Source organism: Loa loa (assembly GCF_000183805.2).
Source record: "Loa loa unplaced genomic scaffold supercont3.33, whole genome shotgun sequence".
NCBI lineage: Eukaryota > Metazoa > Nematoda > Chromadorea > Rhabditida > Onchocercidae > Loa > Loa loa.
In genome coordinates, this window is record NW_018108213.1 from 156,755 (window position 1) to 177,682 (window position 20,928).

The 20,928-nt window shown below is 36.5% G+C and overlaps 4 protein-coding genes across 6 annotated transcripts; 1 reads left to right on the forward strand and 3 right to left on the reverse strand.

Moving 5' to 3' along the window:
- Positions 1-1,156: 1,156 nt before the first annotated feature.
- On the forward strand, positions 1,157-10,681 carry LOAG_00204 (hypothetical protein). 3 transcript variants are annotated; one of them, XM_020445369.1, is made up of 18 exons: positions 1,157-1,541; positions 1,860-2,075; positions 4,185-4,442; positions 5,158-5,252; positions 5,441-5,555; positions 5,717-5,782; positions 6,161-6,302; positions 6,460-6,653; positions 6,807-6,972; positions 7,377-7,525; positions 7,603-7,749; positions 7,905-8,010; positions 8,383-8,504; positions 8,800-8,917; positions 9,139-9,256; positions 9,388-9,574; positions 9,669-9,818; positions 10,066-10,446. In XM_020445369.1, exons 1-18 carry the CDS (start codon positions 1,224-1,226, stop codon positions 10,168-10,170), a joined length of 2,772 nt encoding a protein of 923 aa, XP_020304166.1. In that variant the 5' UTR covers positions 1,157-1,223; the 3' UTR covers positions 10,171-10,446. The 3 variants fall into 3 exon arrangements, with proteins under 3 accessions (XP_020304166.1, XP_020306787.1, XP_020306786.1); XM_020445371.1 differs by lacking the exons at positions 1,157-1,541; positions 1,860-2,075 and adding exons at positions 2,891-2,909; positions 10,449-10,681 and having other exon boundaries at positions 4,191-4,442; positions 10,066-10,208; XM_020445370.1 differs by lacking the exons at positions 1,157-1,541; positions 1,860-2,075 and adding an exon at positions 2,891-2,909 and having other exon boundaries at positions 4,191-4,442.
- A 267-nt stretch (positions 10,682-10,948) lies between these two features.
- On the reverse strand, positions 10,949-13,053 carry LOAG_00205 (hypothetical protein). Its single transcript, XM_003135745.2, has 4 exons — positions 12,812-13,053; positions 12,457-12,625; positions 11,949-12,083; positions 10,949-11,468 (listed from the first exon to the last, which is right to left on the reverse strand). The coding sequence occupies exons 1-4, from the start codon at positions 12,961-12,963 to the stop codon at positions 11,190-11,192; spliced, it is 735 nt and encodes a 244-aa protein (XP_003135793.1). The 5' UTR covers positions 12,964-13,053; the 3' UTR covers positions 10,949-11,189.
- A 668-nt stretch (positions 13,054-13,721) lies between these two features.
- Positions 13,722-14,433, reverse strand: LOAG_00206 (hypothetical protein; the record flags this gene model as incomplete). The annotated part of the gene is made up of 2 exons (XM_003135746.1): positions 13,722-13,871; positions 14,224-14,433. 2 exons carry the CDS (start codon positions 14,431-14,433, stop codon positions 13,722-13,724), a joined length of 360 nt encoding a protein of 119 aa, XP_003135794.1.
- A 1,630-nt stretch (positions 14,434-16,063) lies between these two features.
- Positions 16,064-20,739, reverse strand: LOAG_16992 (hypothetical protein). Its single transcript, XM_020449648.1, has 7 exons — positions 20,528-20,739; positions 18,243-18,558; positions 17,907-18,140; positions 17,518-17,750; positions 17,102-17,265; positions 16,676-16,895; positions 16,064-16,533 (listed from the first exon to the last, which is right to left on the reverse strand). Exons 1-7 carry the CDS (start codon positions 20,618-20,620, stop codon positions 16,414-16,416), a joined length of 1,380 nt encoding a protein of 459 aa, XP_020306788.1. The 5' UTR covers positions 20,621-20,739; the 3' UTR covers positions 16,064-16,413.
- Between the last annotated feature and the right edge of the window lie 189 nt (positions 20,740-20,928).

Genomic DNA, 20,928 nt, shown 5'->3' on the forward strand with positions numbered 1-20,928 from the left:
TAGCGTGCAACAACGTTCATTTTTAAGCTCAATATGATTTTCATATCTCAGACAAATTTTGCTTGAAATCTCATTGTAATTCAAGCATGCTGACTATCCGTTTATCTAATTTTTTTTCTACTCACTGGAACAAAACAAAAACGGAACTTCGTTGATTTTTGCAAACAAGAAACTCTACTGTTCCGTGCTGTCATGAGAGTTAAAGTTCAATATCGAAAATGCATGTCTTCCACACATATGATATTCAATAGAAAGGTCTAAAATAACGAAGTATTCTAATACTGTATATTTGGTTCTGAACATCAATTATCTAAGATTGATACCTGCATGTATGTAAATGCAGTTTAAGTATTTTTATTATAAGTATATAATAAAGTATATTTGTCTTAATACTTGCTATCTCAGGCGGCTTCATCTAGTCCGATTTTGATATCGTGTATTAACTTTCCAGTTCACCTTGTTATTGTGCTTTGTAAAATTGACGCCTTCGTAAAGAGCGGTCATGGATGCTTAAAGAATTGTCCATTTTTTTTTCCTTTTTTCTGAATATTTTGTCTTTATTTGTTTGTCCATCCTGACTCTTTTACCTAGTTTTCATCCAAAATATTGCGTAGAATGGCGGAAACAAAGATTTTATTCCACTTCCTGAAGTTCCGGTTCTGTTTTTATCCTTGAGTGATGGATCTCATGAACCTTAGAAACGTGCACTTTTTTTGTTTTGCTTCTTGTAGAAAATTATAGCTAAATTCGCTTATTTGTTCGTTTTTCAAGGGTCGTTTTTATTTTTGGTTCTGATTTTATGCTTCTAGGGTATACATAGCTTCCCTTTCATATTTATTGAATAGTGCCTTTTGTTCTGTTTCGTTTTTTCTCAATTTCATATAATTCGTGGAGTCTCATGATAACTGAAGCTATATTTAAAAAATCAAATTTTTTAAATTTAATATTAAAAATATTTTCCAAATTTAAAAAAAACGGAATTTGTATAAAATGACATAATTTGAGGATTGAGTATGCCAAGGTAGTAGAAACTTCTTTGTTATGAGATCAGAAATAGAGGCGGGTCGCCATCTGAAAAAATAGAAGCAGTGTAGATCAGTATGTGATGTTCGAGATACTAAATTAAAAAGAGTTATATAAAGAGCTGCGTGTAATTAGATTTTTGGCCTCTTTGCAAATACGAATAGATTGTATATTGATCAGGTCATTAATAGAACCTTGAAATGACTCGGTGTTTGCAGCATTCACCGCATAATTTGCCTTACACTTATACCAACAAATATTTTGGAGCCGGTGAGCAGGAACAGAGCGTGGCACCATTCCGAGGTTTATATTTAAAGTTGCTTAACACGGGTTCCTCGTTGTCTTCATCGTTTGACCCAAATAATCCAACTAATCCAGTTTCTGACTCCTCACATAACAAATCCGACACACTTGGCAGTACCAAAAGTAGCGATTCGTCCTCTCTGCCGAGGACATTACCCAATTCGTCGAAAAAGCACACCAGTATTTTGCGACCATTTTTGCGGAAGAAAACAAAGGTATTTTATGTGCAACATATTCTAATACGAATAAAAGCAGTTTTCATTTACATAGATATATTTACGAGAATTGAGATGCAAACATAATTTTTGTCAAGGAGTTCGGGAGCTTTTAAGTGCAGATTACTATGTGGATTTGGATATGTTCAAAAATTCATCAATTTTCATTACTTTTTATTTGAGGGTAGTTCAAAATAATAAGATTTGAAGATGAAGTGTGCAAGATCTTCCAAGACGTTTTATGGAACGTTTTATTTTTTCAGTAAAATTGAAAAATAAATACAATAATCAGTTTATTCCGGGATATGAATTTTGCAGCGGAGTCCATCATCAAGGAATAGCCCTGGAAGTAGCAGTGACCACCGTGAAACAAATAGAAGTACTGAAGGTGAGGCAATGAAACGAACAGCGTCCCCAACATTGCCGGATGGTGCAACACAAGCAAAATATGAACCTCCCATATGTAATGGAGAGATTGTTGTAACTGGCTCATCTCATACTATTAATGCTACAGTTGGCACGGATTCATTGAAGGTAAACTTTATTTCCGTAAATTCATCAATAATTTTCCTAGAAATTCATGAATACTCCAAAAAAAAGTAAAACTGGTTACAGCAGAACACTCTTCAGTAGCAGTGCAACTATTAGGTAATGAAAAATGGCACTTCAAATTCGGTGACGTGATGCAGTTGAATGCCATATCGCATTTATGTGGAAGAATGGGTTAACTACGGGTATTGAAACAATAAAAAGCTTCGACTGCCTTAGTTGAAATAGTGTATTTGTACATTAAAAGTAGTTTCCTTACTTTGTTGCCTCGTGATTTCTTGTATTCTTGTGAATGTTTTATGAGTCCATTGCTGAATATAAATATACTTAATATAAATTACTTAATATAAATCTAAAGTCAAAAATGATGTGAGTCTGCCTCTGGTCATCGCTTAATTTTTTTTCGGAGGTTTTTATAGCTCTTCGTATGCAGCTTCCTTTTGACCGATCATTCGGATAGAATTCTTTGTTTCAAAATTTATGGTTTTCCCTTCTTTGTTTTTTGGATCTTTGTAAATGTATGCTCACAATTCAAGCCTAAATTTGGGTCAGTTTTTTAACTTTTTTTCGGTTTTTAAATTAATGATTTGTAATAGCTGGATTTAGGTCGTTTTAATTGTCCACTTCAAGGAACTTTATTGAACAAGCACAACATATTTTTATTTTTTTGCACTTAACGCTTATTCTGTATTTCAGTCACTTCACATATTGAAATTCTTTTCATTCCACTTTATCAGAGTCGTCTCGATATATTCTGTTTGAAATCAGAAGGAATATTTCCATTTTTGTATCCAAAAGCAACTGCACATAAGCTGAGAGGTAAGGCATAGTTTCCGATCGAAATTTGATGGGACTTAGATATTAGGAATCGAGAAGGAAAACCCAATCTGTTGCAGTAGAAATTTGTTTCTAAAGACTTGAATTTTTAGGGATGAGGTTTTATAACGTCAGTATCGAAGACATGGTGATTATTTTGAATGAGTAGGGGACGGGAGAGAGATATGATTTATAGTTTTCTGTTTTTTAAATAAGTGCAAGTACTCTTATTGGTGCATTCTAACTGTACTGGTAATATCTTTGTGTTTTTCATTGGTTTGATTCCAGTACTGAGCATACTTAATGACTTTATTAATAAACATTCTAGTTGCCTAGTATGGTTGGATGGCAATAAACTTTGCTATCGCTTATTTCGTATCACTTCATATATTCTTCTGAAATGCTTTTTTCTGGTCGTTTAGGTTTCTGTGCTTATAAGGATACTTTGGTCGTAAGGTGTTCTTATCTAAGAGATAATTAACTTGAAAAATATTGTAAAGGAAAATCAGTGAGTGTGCGTTGTGATGTGTGGATAAGGGACAATATACTGATTCTTGTTGGATGGGCACACAGCGCCGGTAGAATGTCATGCGTGTTCCTAAAGCTGAATGCAAAAGCGACTGCATGCTTTGTGCAAGTTTTTTTTTCATGATATAAGAGTGAGGAGGAAAAACAGCTATGTTAGCTCATTAAGTGAACTAAGGCCACATTACCGTCGCTCTCTTTTCCAATTAATCGTTTTCCGTTTTTTTTTTGATAGCGGGTGTGCCGTAGTCCATCTCATTTTTAGCCACCTGTGTTTGTACTGATGATGATTACTGAATGGTGTTAGAACTGTGCATATATACTGATGTCTTAAAATATTCTCGATTGTATACTTCTCGCTAGTTATGCTTAATTTGAGTCCCTTTTGAAGTTAGTTATTTTCTGTCCTGCTGGAGGTTTAGGTTTCTCACGCTTCCTTTGTTCTTTCCCAAAATAGTTTTTTAGAATTAAAATTCAGCTACATTTGCAAGGACTTTCAGATGCAGCAAAGGAAAAAAAGAATTGCATTAGATGGGATGGGAATTGACTTATATTTATTTAGTTTGGAGTAAAAAAAGAAAAAATGATTACTGTGAAAATCTAGCAAATGAATTTTTCTGCAGAAAAAGTATTTAAATACAAGAGAGTCTTTTGGTGGCACGACAAGCGAAGTTATATTGTTTATGAATTCTTCATGATTGTTCAATGCTTTGTATTTATTTAGATATTTCAATTACGTGTTTAATGTTTCAGTTACAGGAAGGAAAAACGTCAGAGGAATCGCCATCACAACATATGGTTCCACTGAGCAAAGATTTTCTCACCCTTTGTTCGACGGATGCATCAGTAAGCATGGAAGTGCAACATTTTTTTGACTGTACCAACGGTAAAAAAGCAACAGATGTTCCAAATGGATGCACTGCTACTGCTACTCATCTGAATAATGCAAAGTTAGAGAATGCTTACAAAGGAGGCGTTGCCATACTCGATTTTGGCGCTCAATTTGGGAAGGTAACTAAATTTATGTTTTTGTCTTAACTTGCTGTTAAGTATATTTTTTTGAAAAAAACGAAGTTGCTATACATGCATAAATTCCTAAATCAAAGGATTTTGTTAGCCCATATTATCACTTGTATAACAAGGTTGTTAAAAGTTGTATAACCGTGTATAACAAATACTAAAACAATTGCCATCAAAAAATTTTTGCTTTGAAACTGTTTCGAGAAGTTTGTTCCAAATCATCTCATCAACATGCATTGCTGGAGCAGGAATTGCATTTGTCTGCAACTTGGTTTTTCAGTCCAATGTTTAAATGTTATACTTGTTCAAACTTTGTGTATGCTATTTATTTCTTTGTAACTTTCATTTACAATAGTTAATGATTATCTCAATCATAATTAGATATTTCGCAAAACTAATATACATTAGCCTGTATGTGTTTCTTTTAATAGCATAAAAGGAATCAGAAAAGCGTAATTTTACTGTTGTTCAATATGAATTTCACTCATAATATACCGCATGTAAATTGGAACGCTTTGTTCTTGCTTCTGTTAAACTGTTTTGGGAGTTAAAGAACTACTTGTGATAATATTTTTTCTTTCACATATTTTTCTAACAACAGGTATAGAAACGGAAGTATTACGTTTTCAGATCATTTATCTCAGGTCATTATCAAACTTAGTCCTACCGTTTTTTTTTTTTTTAAATTAATGTCTTCGATTTTTAGGTTATCGATCGTCGAGTTCGTGAGCAAAATGTCTTTAGCGAAATTTTACCGTTTAACACAAAAGCAGCTGATATGGTCGAAAAAGGGTGCTACAAGTACGTATTAAGCTCTGTTGCGTAAGCAGAATCATGTCTTTGGGTTCAGACTTGTTTAATCCACTTCAACTTTTACAGAAATAATGGGTTTCATTTAATGGAACTGGATTTAATTTTATTCTCTTTTCTATTTTGTATTTTCGGAAGTTATTCCGTTTACTTCGAAAAGCACAGAATTTTCTGTATAGGGCGATCATATTGAGTGGTGGACCAAATTCTGTAAATTCATTCAATGCACCTGAATTTGATCCTGCTATATTGACTTGTGGTATCCCAGTCCTCGGCATCTGTTATGGTTTTCAGGTATTTCTTCCTCTTATTGTACACATGTCTTTACTCAATCGATTTACTCCTGCACCATGTTACTCAATAAGGCTTCATTGATGATTGAGATGTTATTTCAATAATAATTCTACCATACTGGCTATCCCTCAAACTGATTGAAACATGCTGACATTTTTCAGCTGATAAACAAAGCATTTGGAGGATATGTGTCCAAAAAATCTGTACGAGAAGATGGGCAACTTGAGGTATTTTCAGACATTTCCCGAAAATGCATGTAGTGATTAGAAAAGAACTAGATATAGTTTTGTGATACTGTGATAATAGCGATTATGCATCACCAAGGTGTGAAATATATGTGCCAGAGGTTTTAAGTTAATCAAGAAAGATTATTCATGTGTTATTTCGGTGTACTTCGACATTCTAGACTAGTAGGAAGGTATCTGTGGAGTTTGTAATTTACAAGCTGTGTAAGAAAGTTTTGGATGGGAAAACCCATTAAGATCAGCAATCAAAGGATTTGAATGATTAGTCAACCTTGATGTGGTTCCAGTGCAGTTCTTAATAACCACTATGAAAGCTGTATTGTAAGAGCTTTGCGTTGCTACAGCCTTCGATTTTTGCAGATTGATGTTGATACAACCTGTCCATTGTTCAAGGGACTTGCAACCCGGCAGAAGGTGCTATTAACCCATGGTGATAGTGTCACTGAAGGAACTGTAGCTAGTGATTTCAAAGTCGTGGGTAGGAGTGGAAATTTTGTTGCAGGTTAGTCTAGCTTTCTTTTAGGCTTCGTAGTATTTAATGTTTAAGAAACCTTTGTTACTGCCTGCTTCAGCCTGTGCTTCGTGACATATGCATCTATGTTTTTTGTTATCGAAAATCTTGGAGTTATCGTAATCATTTGTTTTTCAAACATCTTTAGCAATTGCTGATGAAAGGCGAAAGTTGTACGGCGTGCAGTTTCATCCTGAAGTAGATTTATCTATCTGCGGAAAGGAAATTTTGCATAATTTTCTCTTTGGAATAGCTGGTGTCACTGGTGGTTTCACAATTGATAATCGCGAACAAAAATGTATCCAAGAAATTCGTTCTGTTGTAGTGGATAAGAAAGTGTTGGTAGGTCCTTTAGTACCTTTAAATATTCTATATGAAATACTGTTTGATGTGGGGGAAGTTCTTTTTCAGTGAGTTTTATACTAAGATGTATCACATGCTAGAAATATGTGCTAGAAATTTATTGATTGTAGTAGCACCAGACATTATGTTTAGGTGATGGTGTCGGGTGGGGTGGACTCAACGGTATGTGCTGCTCTTCTTCACAAAGCTTTAGGAAGTGATCGAGTGATTGCTGTACACATCGATAACGGTTTTATGCGTACCAGTGAAAGTGATCGAGTTGTGGAGTCGTTGAACAAATTGAATTTGAAAGTGCGAAGTACGCTGTATTTCTTGTTTTGATTTCTCAATTTATGCTAGCAAAATTGCAGGAACGTTTTTATGCTGTTAATTTTTTATCTAAATAACGGTGTTTGTGTTTAGAGTTAAAATCAGTTTCCATCGTTAACTGATTTTTCTCATTTGTTAAATATCTTCCTGGATTACACATTGGAAGTTGGTGCAGTGATATTGCTTAGCTTTTCTCATTTTGTATATGACAAAAATTTGTTCAGATAAACAATAAATCAGGTTTAAACTTATGATGTTCATATTTGTTGGAGTAACTCATTGATCCGGACGGAAAACTAGACAATGGAAGTAAAAGGTCTGAAACTACTTAGAATATTTCATCTTTCAATTGGCTATTTTGTTCAGCATGATATAAAATAATGTGTTTTTTAGGGTATAATGCTTTCTACGCCTTTATGAATGGCCGAATACCAATGGAAAACGAACTTTCAACACCTCTAATGAGGACGGTGCAGCCCGAGGTGAAACGTAAAATAATCGGTGATACATTCATGCGAGTGAAAGATAAAATAATGGATGAGGTCAGTACTACTTTGCATCAGATTTCATAATATTTAATGAATTTACTGGATTCAAACGTCTTACTGATTCATTTTAGTTGAAGTTGGATAAGGATGTGTTTTTGGCACAAGGTACGCTCAGACCAGATTTGATTGAAAGCGCGTCACATTTGGCTAGTTCTCATGCAGATGTTATTAAAACCCATCACAATGATAGTGCTCTTGTCCGCGAACTAAGGGATTTGGTAAATGTCATTTGCTTTTTATCAATTTTTGAATTCCTTTTAACATGAAAAAAAGAAAAAAAAACAATGAACTGGTGCTCTTCGCCTCTGACCAATAATTAAACTTCGAATGCTACTCACTCGGTTATAATTAAATGGCAACAACTTATTTCCAGGGCAAAGTTTTGGAGCCACTGAAAGATTTTCACAAGGATGAAGTTCGTGAGTTAGGAATATCACTAGGTTTGCCTGAACATATTGTCCATCGACATCCTTACCCAGGTTATTTTTCATTTCATGTTGCGTTGTTGCGGTCAAATTTGTTTTGCTTTTTTTTAAAACTGACTAGAACTTCCACATAGTGAGAAAGAGACCTGCATCTCAGGAGCTTAAAAAAACTAGAAAAACATTTCGGCATTTGGTAGATCAAAACAAGGCAAGATAGATGAAATAAGAAACGTGTCACGATTGTTTATCTATTGTTGTCATTGTTATCTTTTCTGCAGTAGTCATTAACCGTGTTTAGCATATACTTCATCAGCAGATAGTGGAACTAGCAATTTTCTTGCTGAAGGACCGATGATTCTAAGTTTTGTGGCGGAGACACACTTTTATATTTCAGGTTGTTTTATAGAATGTGGTATAATCTTTCAGGTCCAGGATTAGCTATTCGGATCGTCTGTGCCGAACGTCCATTAATTACTGACCTCGATCTTTTCGTTACTACTCAGCACCATTTGCACATGGTTGCAAACCTTTCGCTTTGTGATAGGGATGTAAGTTTATCTCTACTGCTGGATTAAGAATTAATTAGCCCTTGCCAGAAATATGGGACTTCGTTTAGCGTTTAACAAGGTAAGTTTCGGTGTGGTTTGTGTGGCTACCTCATTTTGCGAAATAATTAACTGTAGTGTTGTGGTTGTAGTAGTTTAATCTCGCATAAAACGGTTTTCTAATTCGCTCATGGAGAGCAGATTAAAAATTGGAAATTTATGGAAATACTTCTTTTGTACATTGTGAAAATAAATTTTGTAATTACGAACTAGGCTTGAAAAGTTATAATGGTTTCAGTCCGAAGAATTCAGTACCATAACTCAGTACTTGTCGGAAGTTGACTTGAAAGCTATCAGTGACCATGATTTTGAAATTGCAACGACTCTTTTACCAGTGCAGTCGGTTGGAGTACAAGGTTGTTTGTCGTTTTTTTGTTAATTTAACACTATAAAAAAGGAAATGAAAGTATGATTAATTCATGTTTGTTATAATTAACTTGAAGAATTTGTTTTTTCATTTGTCATTCTAAATATATCTTAATTTTATCCAGTCTTCTTGTTTCCGATCATATAATTAAAGTTGATGAAACGGAGATTTGCACTGCAAGGAGTTTCGTTAGCATACAAAGTATTTTAGGTGACGGACGATCTTATGCATATGCAGCCGCACTATCCACAAACGAAAGGCCTATTCCATGGGAGCTGTTAGAGCGATTGGCTCATGTTATACCTCGCTTGCTACACAATATAAACCGGTTATTATTATTGGATATATAGGAAAAAAGTAACGAGTTGATGTGATTATTTTGTGAGTTGTCTGACTATTATTTTGCTACTATCACTAATAGACATATGCTTTCCAAAGTGGTTGATTCCTGTTTTACAGAGTAGTGTATGTTTTCGGGAATGCGGTTGAATATCCGGTGAATGACATCACGCGCACATATTTGAACGGTTTCACAGTAGACCTACTAAAGTGGGCGGACAGAATGGCTTCTGATGTTCTTCGTGGGCTAGACGAGAATGGTAAGAGGGACCCCAATTTGGAAGTGTGTTTACAAAAAATACAGCAGGTTTTTTTTTTCTTCCTTTTTCAGATGTGAATATGAAATATGTTTTCTTGCTTAGCGGTTGAACACTTCTGTAGTCATAATTTCACTAATTTAGATGCCAGTGGTAATGATTCCTGTTCATTTTGACAGAGATCCTCTGGAACGAAGGGCATCAACGCTGCGATCTTTTGTTCTTCGTCCTTTTATAACAAATGATTTTATGACAGGTGTTGCTGCTTTACCGGGAAAAGATATCCCCGAACAGGTAACAGATCGTAAAATTGTTTCATTTCTTGCTAGCCTGGAAATGTAGTATTCAGACGATTGCTAATTTTTATGAAATATTAAAAGACCGATGTTCCTTGAGTAGATTTCATATTTAGAAGCGCTGATTTGAATTGATTGATGTTTCGGCACTGATGTAGTTTTAAGTTTGTACCTTCGTATTTCAGTATGTTGCAGTTTGCACATAATTTACATTTTATTGTCTTTGTTGGCTATAATTTTTCCAGAACGTATTGGAAATTGTACGTCGCATTACGGAGCGCGTGCCGTTAACATCACGTATCATGATCGACCTTACATCAAAACCACCAGGCACCACAGAATGGGAGTAATCAATTGAGACCACTGTACTTACGATCTTACTTCCAAAGTTTGTTCCCAACACACACGTAGTTCCATGTATACTGATATATTATATAAATTTAAGGTTGTGGAACCTAACAGCGCAATTTTCTTTCGCACATGAAGGGAATATGGGAGGGATTATGGAATTATTTGTGAAGGGATTATGAAATATTTATGGAGGGATTGTGAAATTCATAATAGTTTTTGTGATTTCCAATTTTTCTAATGCCTATATACTTACGCATGATTCTATCCTCTGTTGCAGTTTTTAGCGAAATGGAGAAGAAACGAAATCCGTTGTTGAAATTTGAATGAGATCTCATTTTTAAATGTGAGGTGATAACTAGCGTTTATATGTTTGGGAACTCATCAGAATTTATCTTACCGTACAGTAGTGTTTATTCCTCTGTAGAATGAATTTGTGCTCTTTGTGACTGAATCATTGTACCATGTTTTGTTGATGTTGTTATTTCTTTCACTGATTAAAACCATTCAGATCTTTATTTGTTAGTTGACATCACACTGCCCTCCTTCCCTCGCTATCAACCTGTTTGGGATTTGTTTAAACGCAGTTAATGCTTCAGTCACAGGTTTCATTCACCATATGCATGAACCTTAAGAGTGTATGAGCAGAGATGAGGCATTTGCAAAAAAAAAATTACATGGATCGTTTCACATCTTGTCAGTTATAACCAAGAACACTTCATGTTAGTCTCTATACTTGAAGAAATTCGGATTGAAAAAAAAATGGCTTGAAATGGACATCAACAATTAGTACATATTTTTGTGGTATTTAGTGAGGGCTCCTTAATCGAACTCGATCCGACGTCCTTAGGATGCATTCGTTGTAACAGTTAAAAAATATTACAGGGGGAAATCGCATTTTACACTTGAAGAAGTGCAAAAAGTGTGCAATGACAAACTGCTATTTTTTTATGTTTCAAAAAATCGATACCAACAGTATTTCTCAGAATACGTATTGATACGTAATGAACATTAATCAAAATTATCGCCTTTGTTGTGGAGATGCCGTCATTCCTGGCGTTCGAACAGCCCCATGTGATCCACTGACAGAGGTTCCTGTAACGCCACCTTCGGGTGGGACAAGAGTTTTTGATGGACGTAGTCCTTCTCCATTCACAACAGCTCTCACCAACTTCTGAGTATCCTGACCGCTGTAAGTCGGTACATCTTGTTGTATTTCCGTCTGACTACGGGCATTCTCGGCCATTGATGCCAACAATGTCTCGACGTGTTTGTTCATTGCCAATATTTGTTTATTTACCTGAAAAAGACTTCTTTGCCTATCTACCTAACAACAGGTTATTCTAATTCTCAAGTCTTGGCTAACTGTTAAACCTAAAAGTTCAATAATGAAACTGTTATAAAAATACCTCACATTTAACAATTTCAGGAATGGTTTAAGAAATCGCTTTGAATTCCCTAAGCTTACTGTGCTAACTACAAAAATTCGTGCCACTTAGTTTCAGCTGGAACTATGCCATTGGTCTCTGCTTTGTAATATTTACATTAAGCAGTCTCAAATACTGCATATAGAATCAAACATCAACCAAATAGCTTATTTTCAGGTCTTTACTACATTTAACACAGTACACTGATTGGGTGGTTTTAGTGATATAACAGTTCATATGCACTGATTTTTTTTTTCTTTTTCCGTAGAATTTCATTTGTCACATTCTGAACGCTATAGGTAACAAAGTTCAAAGGAATTCTTAAAATCAGTATGTCTTTGTATAGAGATAACCTGATCAAACGTTCGTGTGTTCTTCTCATTATCAATATGCGATTCGTCGGCTTCCACTTCAGGAGTCAGTTTTGTGCGTAAATAATCCGGACAAACATCGTGATTCCAGCAGTGAATGCGATTTGAAGTGGCTTGCTAGAAATGTCGATTTAAAAAGAGGGTTTCGAGAAATAATCCTCTCGAAAAAAAAGTCATAAGGCAAGTATACTTTTAAAAGACCGGTCAGTTTTTTCTCAGAAAAAAGTTTTCGGAATTTATTTGAAGAAGTAACCAAAACTTCTCTTTCGAGTTCTGGCTCAACGATTTAATCTACATACCTGTCTGAATTTTAGGAAGTGCATAAACACCTGTCTGGATTTCAGAAAGAAGTACAAGAAAGTCTAGTATTTTACAAGCTTGAGTACGAAAAATTGCGACATTTTTTGTTTTCACGGCGACCCATTTTGATTACACAACGGGAATTTATTTACATATGCTGCCGTGAAATAGGTTTTACATAAAAATGTACCTGGAGATTAGGATCTATATCATTGGAAAGGCAGTGAGGTACCAGTACATGAGTTCTCAAAAAGAACCCAAAATCTTCGAATCCGGATGGCAGAGCTGACTTTTTTAATATAAATTGTAATTGGGTCATTGCACTGGCAAGCGATGAAAATTTGTCCAATATATCAGGCCTTAAAAGTTAAATATGCAGAGCAAATTTCGAAAATAAAAAGTCACTGCACTGCCTACAAATCAATACCGTAATTAACGCACAGGCCTTAAAACTAAGGGTCATTGTAAAAATAGGATTCGAACAAAATGACCAAATATCAAATCAAATCAGAAAAAAAATCTCTTCATAAAAATGGCCCACAAACCATTCCACTTCCTCCTGCAGGTCAAGCATAAATAGGAGCTGCTCAATATTTGTTTTTACATCGAGCGCTTTGTTTTCGATGTGAGAAATAGCAGTGGCGAGACGCTCGGGTTCATGCTGATGACCGAATAACCCACCTGATTGTGCATTCATCAATCTGCAATCAACCGATTGCCCATCAATTTTTTAACGAATAACAAACGCTTCACCCAAAAGCTCATATCATCGACAAATCAATAAGTGTCTAAATACAGCGGCGTATATTCCAAAAGGACATGACGGAAAATCACTAAGCCAAATATGCAGCTGTCTCTCGCAAATGAGGAATGTGAGCGGGTCACGCTGAAAGTGATTGTTAGAAACTATGCGTGCTAGATACATGCAGACGTTTCCGTATTTCAGCGTGATTTGAACTCCACTCTTCTTTATTTCTTTTCAAAAAATTCACAAATGCATGAGCTATAGAGTGAAGGAAAACAAAAACAGTGATACAGATTTACGAGTAGAATAAAAGTGGAAAATAGCGTCCTTTCTTTGCAGTTCAAAGTATGACTTCAAAGTACTTCAAAGTAATGGTCTAATTGCAAGTTTAAAGTAAAAACTTTCCCAAATTCTCATTTCATTATTCTGGAGGAGTCAAGTCTTTTCCCGAAAACAAAAATTGGCATCTATAACCCAGTTATACCTGCACTTCAATTTTCTTTCTCCTCCCTTATGTACATGTAACACCGCCCTCGATATCATCGAAACATAATCCTCGTCAAGAAAACTTATTTGAAACCAGTAACCTCTAATTAATTAATAACCGTACGATTATTCCTGATGCCCACCGTATTCAGCCTATCAACAATTGATTTAAATGTAAATAACAAAAGTTTACACGAAGGTTCACAACATATCTCTATACATCATCATTCTTTCCTCAGTATAGTATTGATGGTCCTTTCACGCATTCGTCTTCGTCTGCTTTCTTCCTGTCTTATTAATTCATCGTGGTCGAAACTCAAGCTTATCAAATTTTCGTATTGAATGCCCGTAACATTTACCGCTGAGGGTGCTATCTACAATACTGAAAGACTTACTTGTAGCGCATTGAACTTTACCACACAGAAAAAGCATTACCAACCCTGTCTTATCGTCTAAATAATGTTTGGTGTTCCTTTTAACTTGAAAGTATAAATTCGCTTCCCAAATTATTATTCTATGTGGTGACATAGCAAAAAAATTGATACATAACATAATCAGCATTTGGGCAGAATAGCACGCGAAGTTTCTCCGTTGAAGTGCCAATTTGTAAACATTGTCTAGTTAGGCGATAAAACATGATTTCCAGAGAGAATGGAACTGTATCACTCGCCTACTCTGGTGAACGTCAATTCCAATCACTTTGAGGAAAATCTTAGAAAAAAAAACCTGTCTCATTATAGCACTGTCGATATTTTCTTTGTTTTCTCGGAGAGTTCTCTCAACCTCAGCGACAACATTAGACGCATACATCTGATCCGTCTCATGCGCAATTCCAGCACTTCGTCCTACGTTATTGGTGCATACGATATTTATCCAGAAACTTTCATTCAGTGGGACTGGATAACGTTCATCGGGTCGTAAATACCGTCGCTCCATATCGTTAGGATTTGACAGGGACCAAACACAAGAACAGGCGAACCTAAGCAGTCGTAATATGAAAATGATAATACCAACGATCCATTTAGACACATTGTTAATGTTCAACTCATTTCTGATTTAAGACCCGCTGACTCACTCTACTCTTACCAACTGCATATGCAAGATATGTATAAGAAGACAAGATCTACCAAACTCATACTGTATGCTCTCCAATATCATTCTTTATACCGAACCCTCACCACTCCAATTAAAACTCCATTTTGATAATTTGCAACTCAGGCTCATAGTGATCCCAAGTCATCAGCAAATTCTTACAAGCATGTATAAATCTACAAATAACTTGCCAGAATCCACCAAACACATTAGAGAACGTTCCGTTGATTCATTTGCATATCACAACTCTATATCAAGTGAATGAGCACAGTAAAGAGGTAAATTATACATTTAAGAATTTACTTTCTGTTTCGGATCAACACAACCAAACTAACCGAACATGTTTGTTAACATTCGTATACTGTATAATAGCTTTGAAAATGAGCAAAATCAGAATGCTAAAGAAACATTAGGAGATAAAAAATTAACGGTATTAAAGGTTGTGCAACAGACACCACTTCCAAACGAATTTGAAGTACAGAGGAACCAAATGTTTAAAAAAAAAAAGCTTCCCATTTATAAATTTTCTTTACTAGTAAGGAAGAACTGCAGAAGCCAGTATGGCGAATAAAATACATCATGAATTTTAATATATGACGGAGGAGGACCGTGTGTAATTCGTCCGCCATAGGGTGCTTATTTTTTTTTCCATACTGTCAGAATGGTTCTGAACCATTCACCATTCAAAAGGATACAAATATGTTGGGAAAATGACCACTTGGGAATAAAACGCATGAAAACCATATAGATTCAAGACATTAAATGAAAGAACTATTCGTGGACGCAAGTCAAACACGGAATGTTGGTGCTGTCATAGAGGGGTTAGATTAGAACAAAATTAAATAAAGAGCAGGAATGAACTAGTAAAAAAAACATAACATTCAAAAAAATAGTTCAATTTACACTTTTAATATGACCAAATAAGGCACTATCATACCTGTAAAGGTAACAAAAAATATAAATTCGAAAAAAACTAAATCAAATTCAATGCATAACTCTAACACGCGATTATTTTGAATGCATGGTTAAACGAACGGGAAACTAAGACAATCTCTGGCTCGCGTCCACTACTTTCAAAGGTTAAAGTTGGGCTATCTGAGCGAGACTATTGATAACAAAAAGATAACAGTGAAAATTATACCTAGCCTTTTTTCTCCTTCGCAAGAAGGAGAAAAAACTTGGATTAAATCTTCATTTTTTGAAGACAACAAAAGCCAAACCTCTTCTCGACCTATATATATTCACTCCAGTATTACCAGATCTCAAATTTTTGCACTCGACAACTTAATTTACTTTCATATTTCAAGCTTTGGCTAAGCTGGTTTGTTTTAATGTCCTTATCCCCAAATAATGCATAACAGAAGAACAACAAAGAAAAATAACTGTACACCACTGTAAACATCAAATGAAAACAATTCACTATTCAGGACACTGGAAAACTTTCGTATAATTGATTTTTTTTTTTGTTAAAGAGTATCTTGCAAGCGCAACATTTTGAAGATGCTTTCATAATAAACGCAAAGAATTTGCTAATGAGCTCATGAAAATTCTTAGAAACAATAACTGAGTGCCTTTTCTGCATCTAATTGCACTGCCGCATAGAAAACCAGAAGTGCGATGAACCCTAAAGCAACTGCTAATTAAACTTCAAAAAAGAAAAAAATTTATGAGATCAATAACTTAGTGAGAGAAAATAGCTACAGTAATGAACAACATAAAATACGATTGTGATAAGGACTGGATTTTACTGATGACTGGATTTACGACACGGAGAACGCTGTTTTTGCCTAATTAATTCAGATGAATAAAAAACTCATGCGAAAATCAATTTGGTCGCGGAGCACCGTACGTGAAATTTTCTTCTGCATAAAACCTTTCAGGTTTTGGATATTGATACTCCAAAAAATCTGGCAAGCCAACATCAATATACGGCAAGGCCAATACCTGCAATAGGTATCTGCATTTAAACATTTTCTTCCTAGAAATCTGCTACCAGACTGATTAGTTAACAAGGGTTATTTATAAAATGGGTGTTTTTTTTTACTCAATAACATGTGAAGAACTCTTCTGGAAGGAAAAAAGTTACCTCCCTACCCAATACATTCATGATGTATGATTTTCGCTGACTGCTGGACGGTTTGGAGCGGAAATGCTCACGATTGCGCAATGTTTCCAAACTTGGAAGCATTGCATACCAATCGTATTTTCCGTTACGCGTCGGCACAACCATCTTACTAGTAGAAGGACTGCTATTTGGTCTATTTGGTATACTGCATGTCACCGGTTCTGCATTTCCTACTGTCGATCTAAAAGCAATGAATTCCAGTAATACAATCACATATTAAAGATTGGATTGGAGCCTATTACTCTTTATGGGGGGCTATCCTGAAATACGAAGATTCTGACTGGGTGCATATCAGAAATTACTCGTGTTTATAAGTATATGCAGAAAAAGTTGACGATAAAACCAACAGCAAAGAAAAAGTAGCAGAAAAACTAATAGAAAACTTGCTTTCCACTGCCCACCGCCACCACTTTCTCGTCTGCGATAAACTGGTCTTTTATCCGTCCCTCCTTCTCTTTATCTTTTTTAGAACGAACACGTTTTTCCTTCTTCTTGGAAGCTTCTGTCTGAAGACTGAAGAGAATGGGTGTTCGAGATGTTTGACCCGTGTCCTGAAAATGAAAATGATCTGAAAATGAAAATGATGATGATAAACTTGGGATTTTGGCAGCCTGAAAAACTGTTGATTGCCGAATATCAAAGATATCAAAAATTGAAAAAGGAGCAGGGAGAAGTGCCGTAGTACGAAACGCTTCACGAATACCATAAGATTTAGAATAAATTTTCTTCCGTATATACACTATTTCATAACATTTAGTAAATGGGCTGGACACAACATTAAATGCAACTGAAGTGTTGTGTACCACATTTGCCTGTCCCTCGTTATCGCCATGTTCATTTCCGGTAGGATATTGACTTTGTGATATGTTTATTGCCAAGTAGCCTGGCAAATTCTCCGTTAACTGTGCAACCAATTCACTTGTCGACTTCACATCAGCACGTCGGGCCGCAAGCAATGACTGATGTGGTATTGCTGGAGAGACCGAGGCAGAACTGTAGTGCAGACGCTTCGTAGCACTCAACCCGTTTGTAATACCTGCGACATATAATACTGAATACGTATATTTCCATAAAGACATACCTCATCAAATACATTTGAAGCTGAATATATTACTCCATGTTATTGGCATATTTCGTTAACAATTTGCATACAGAGAAAGATTCCCAAATGTAATACTTTCAATAAGTTTACCTATGTCGGAGGTTGCAATACTTCCACCTTTTCTCTTCCCATTTCGAACAATTTCTCCACTTGGTAATAGTGAACTTTCGACTGCTTTTATTGCAAGGTCAGCACCAATCGTATGTGATTTTCGAATAGTTCCAAATTCTGTAGAATTCCCTGGCATTGCCTGCCCAGATCTTTGGTAAAGAGTAACCGTGCGTCCATTTGAAACTGTTGGTGAAGCAACAGTACTCCGTGAACCTATAACTGAAGCAATCGTCATCTATAATGCTAAAATTTTCATATAATCATAACTACAAGTAACCATAAGTGGTAAAAAGAAAAAAAAAAAAAAGACCACACCAGAACTGGCAGATGGCGTAAGAACTGAACTGCTCAGAGGTGTCAAACGAGAGTTTCCAGCAGGTGTAAGGCGTAAGTTGCCACCACAAATAACTCGCGGACCCCTTGCAGGTGTGCCCGGCGTGAGACCCTTCCTGATCACCGGAGAAGCATAGCTGGGAGTACCATTGGTGGAGGAAGAATCACTAGACGTAGGCCTCGGTTCGGCCAATTTCTGCCAACATTTGATCAACGTTCGACATCGTTTCGATAGTTCAGGTGCTGATTGTGCTACTTTTTTCCGGATGTCATTCACTACAGCACCAACCCTCGTCATCTGCAAATCATATACCACATACTGAATCAACTTATAGTACTACAAATAACTTCACATTGCAGTCTTTCCCAGTGATTTCAATCAGTTCACTTATTGCTTCACTCAGTAGCATCATCCCTCTGAATGCTCTTACACAGGCACACATCCACTATGGCATTACTCATTTACTGCAGTGTTTCATTCAAATTTATTCTGCCAGAAGGATTTTATCGTTTATTTATATGGACTACACTGCGATTAAGGACTGGAACAATTAGACTGTTCCTTTTGGCCTCATAAAATGTCACGTATTTCACCAACACTATGCAGATTTCCTCTTTTCTTTTAAATAACAGCTCTGTGCATGAAATTTAAAAACTCGCCCTGCGTGGGTAAATGTACCAGATTCCTTGCCTGACTTCTAGCTTTCTTGAAATTATTCTCATATCCACGCTATTTGTTCTATACATTCGTAAGTCCTTTATGTGTAAAGTGCAAACAAATGACAGCCAGTCTGAATTTGAACAAGAACCGAAATTCATTATAACTGCCGACGAAACGAAAGAAAACATCTCAAACGTCGGTCACAAGACACACCAGAACTACTTGGATTACCTAATGATATGATCTCTTCGGAACAACTCTTTCCGCTCCGCTAGTTTCAGTGGGCCATTCAAACAAATTCCACTAAGATCACTTCGGTCACGTGTTTGCTGACTGACAAAAAACCACGTGGACGCAAAATAATATTTATTGCCCAAAGAAATGCGAATATGATCAGTGTGCGATAACATTTTCGTATGTCAAAATCTGTACAAGAAGTTAATCACTCGCCTTCCGGCATTGTAAATAGCAATGAAAAGAAGATGAGAATGAGAAGATCAATGTCAACATTAGCCGATCATTTCAATCAAGATATTTCTGCAGTCATTATTCTTCAGCGCTTTTAGTACCAGAAAGTGCATTTTCAACCGAGCTTTATTTGAATAGTGTGTTTAGCGCAGAATGTTTAGCGCTTGTTTCATTTTCTCCTTTATATAAAATTTACAGATAAAAAAGCTCGGCTTGTGGTAACATAAGGTGGTCTCAGCCTCGTTATCTCATGACTGCTGGGAGGATGAACGTAACAGTATAAAATAAGCGATCCAGGGGAATGCGTATGACAAGAATCCCACAATAGCAGCGTGACCATATAAGGCCATGCAGAAAGCTTTCCCCAGCAGACCTTTCTAGGACAGGTAAAGTGAATAAGTCTTGTTTTCCATACTACCAATCTACCCTTCACCTCAAATATGACCTGCGTATACGGCTCGCAATCGTCGACCGTACCTAGTGATCGACTAATATATTGATCGCTGTGCATGGACTAAAGCAACCCCTAAGGACACCTCAACTTCATACAGAACTATTTGATTCCAAATTCTCTGCGCCGAACTAGCTCTGCAAGGCACAAATCCCTCTCCCGTCCGCAACACACCACAACTCCCCGTCTCTCACCGTCCCTTTCTCTCCCTCCTTCTGCGCCTACAAATGATCTGAAAAACATGTAGTTATCACCACCTGTATGCGTATGACTATGGTAGAAGAGTGAAAAAGAGTCCTTTCCATCCTTATAGCCAATAACTTGCTCATCGATCACCCTCAAGATAATAGTGAGATCAAAGAGAGTCGAAAGAGATGGAGAGATGGATCCACCCGCAGAGAACAAATACACAGTACCACCGATGAGTCGAACGGAAGAGAGGGCTAGCAAGACTCAGTTAATTTGGGCATGCAGCGAGAAAAGAGCTGGGTCAGTCAGGCAGGTTGTTGGGATGCCAGAATGGATGCTCTTCTCGAGGAGTATTTCGCCTCTTTGCCTCGATGGTGCAGGCAATCGTCGGACGCTGCGTGGCGTACACGAAGCCCCCCTCCCCATTTGCCCACTCCCTAGGACGTATCCCAGCTCATCCTCACTTTCCAATTTTGGGTGAAAGTACTGATATCTCACCTCGAGTAATTCCTTCGTCAAATTGGACTTCTCCAATTTGATGATCACATCCGTGGCCTGCTCTGTGTCGCCCTGCAAGCAGTTGCACATCATCTTTCATCCTTTTCTCCCGTCGCCTTCTCGTTATACTCTTTAGTGTTGAAAAAAAACATGTCCCTCCGTTGGTAATCCCAGGCAACGCAACAGGTTACCCAACCACTTCCTTGTTTTAGTCCCGCTTACTTCATTTGACTTTTAAGTGACCTAGAGCATACAGAAGTCATCTTATGTAGAAGGTTCTAGGACTGCTAATGATACGGGAATATAACACGCTACATGCAGCGTCTACTGCACTGTCGCTATGGTGCATCGTTTGACTGATGGAGAGCATTGAACAACAGTGCTTACATTGTCATAGGCCT

Bases quoted from the DNA above. Each gene is read 5' to 3' on its own strand.
- LOAG_00204 (XM_020445369.1), top strand. From the start codon at position 1,224: ATGACTCGGTGTTTGCAGCATTCACCGCATAATTTGCCTTACACTTAT. The intron at 2,076-4,184 runs GTAAACTTTATT...TTAATGTTTCAG, and splicing joins TTGGCACGGATTCATTGAAG to TTACAGGAAGGAAAAACGTC. The intron at 9,257-9,387 runs GTTATTATTATT...CCTGTTTTACAG, and splicing joins TTGCTACACAATATAAACCG to AGTAGTGTATGTTTTCGGGA.
- LOAG_00205 (XM_003135745.2), bottom strand. From the start codon at position 12,963: ATGAATGCACAATCAGGTGGGTTATTCGGTCATCAGCATGAACCCGAG. The intron at 12,084-12,456 runs GTACATTTTTAT...CGACATTTCTAG, and splicing joins ATATAGATCCTAATCTCCAG to CAAGCCACTTCAAATCGCAT. The intron at 11,469-11,948 runs GTTATCTCTATA...AGTCTTTTTCAG, and splicing joins ACACACGAACGTTTGATCAG to GTAAATAAACAAATATTGGC.
- LOAG_16992 (XM_020449648.1), bottom strand. From the start codon at position 20,620: ATGATGTGCAACTGCTTGCAGGGCGACACAGAGCAGGCCACGGATGTG. The intron at 18,141-18,242 runs GTGTGGTCTTTT...CTTCAGTTATAG, and splicing joins TACGCCATCTGCCAGTTCTG to GTTCACGGAGTACTGTTGCT. The intron at 16,534-16,675 runs GTAACTTTTTTC...TACCTATTGCAG, and splicing joins TGAATGTATTGGGTAGGGAG to GTATTGGCCTTGCCGTATAT.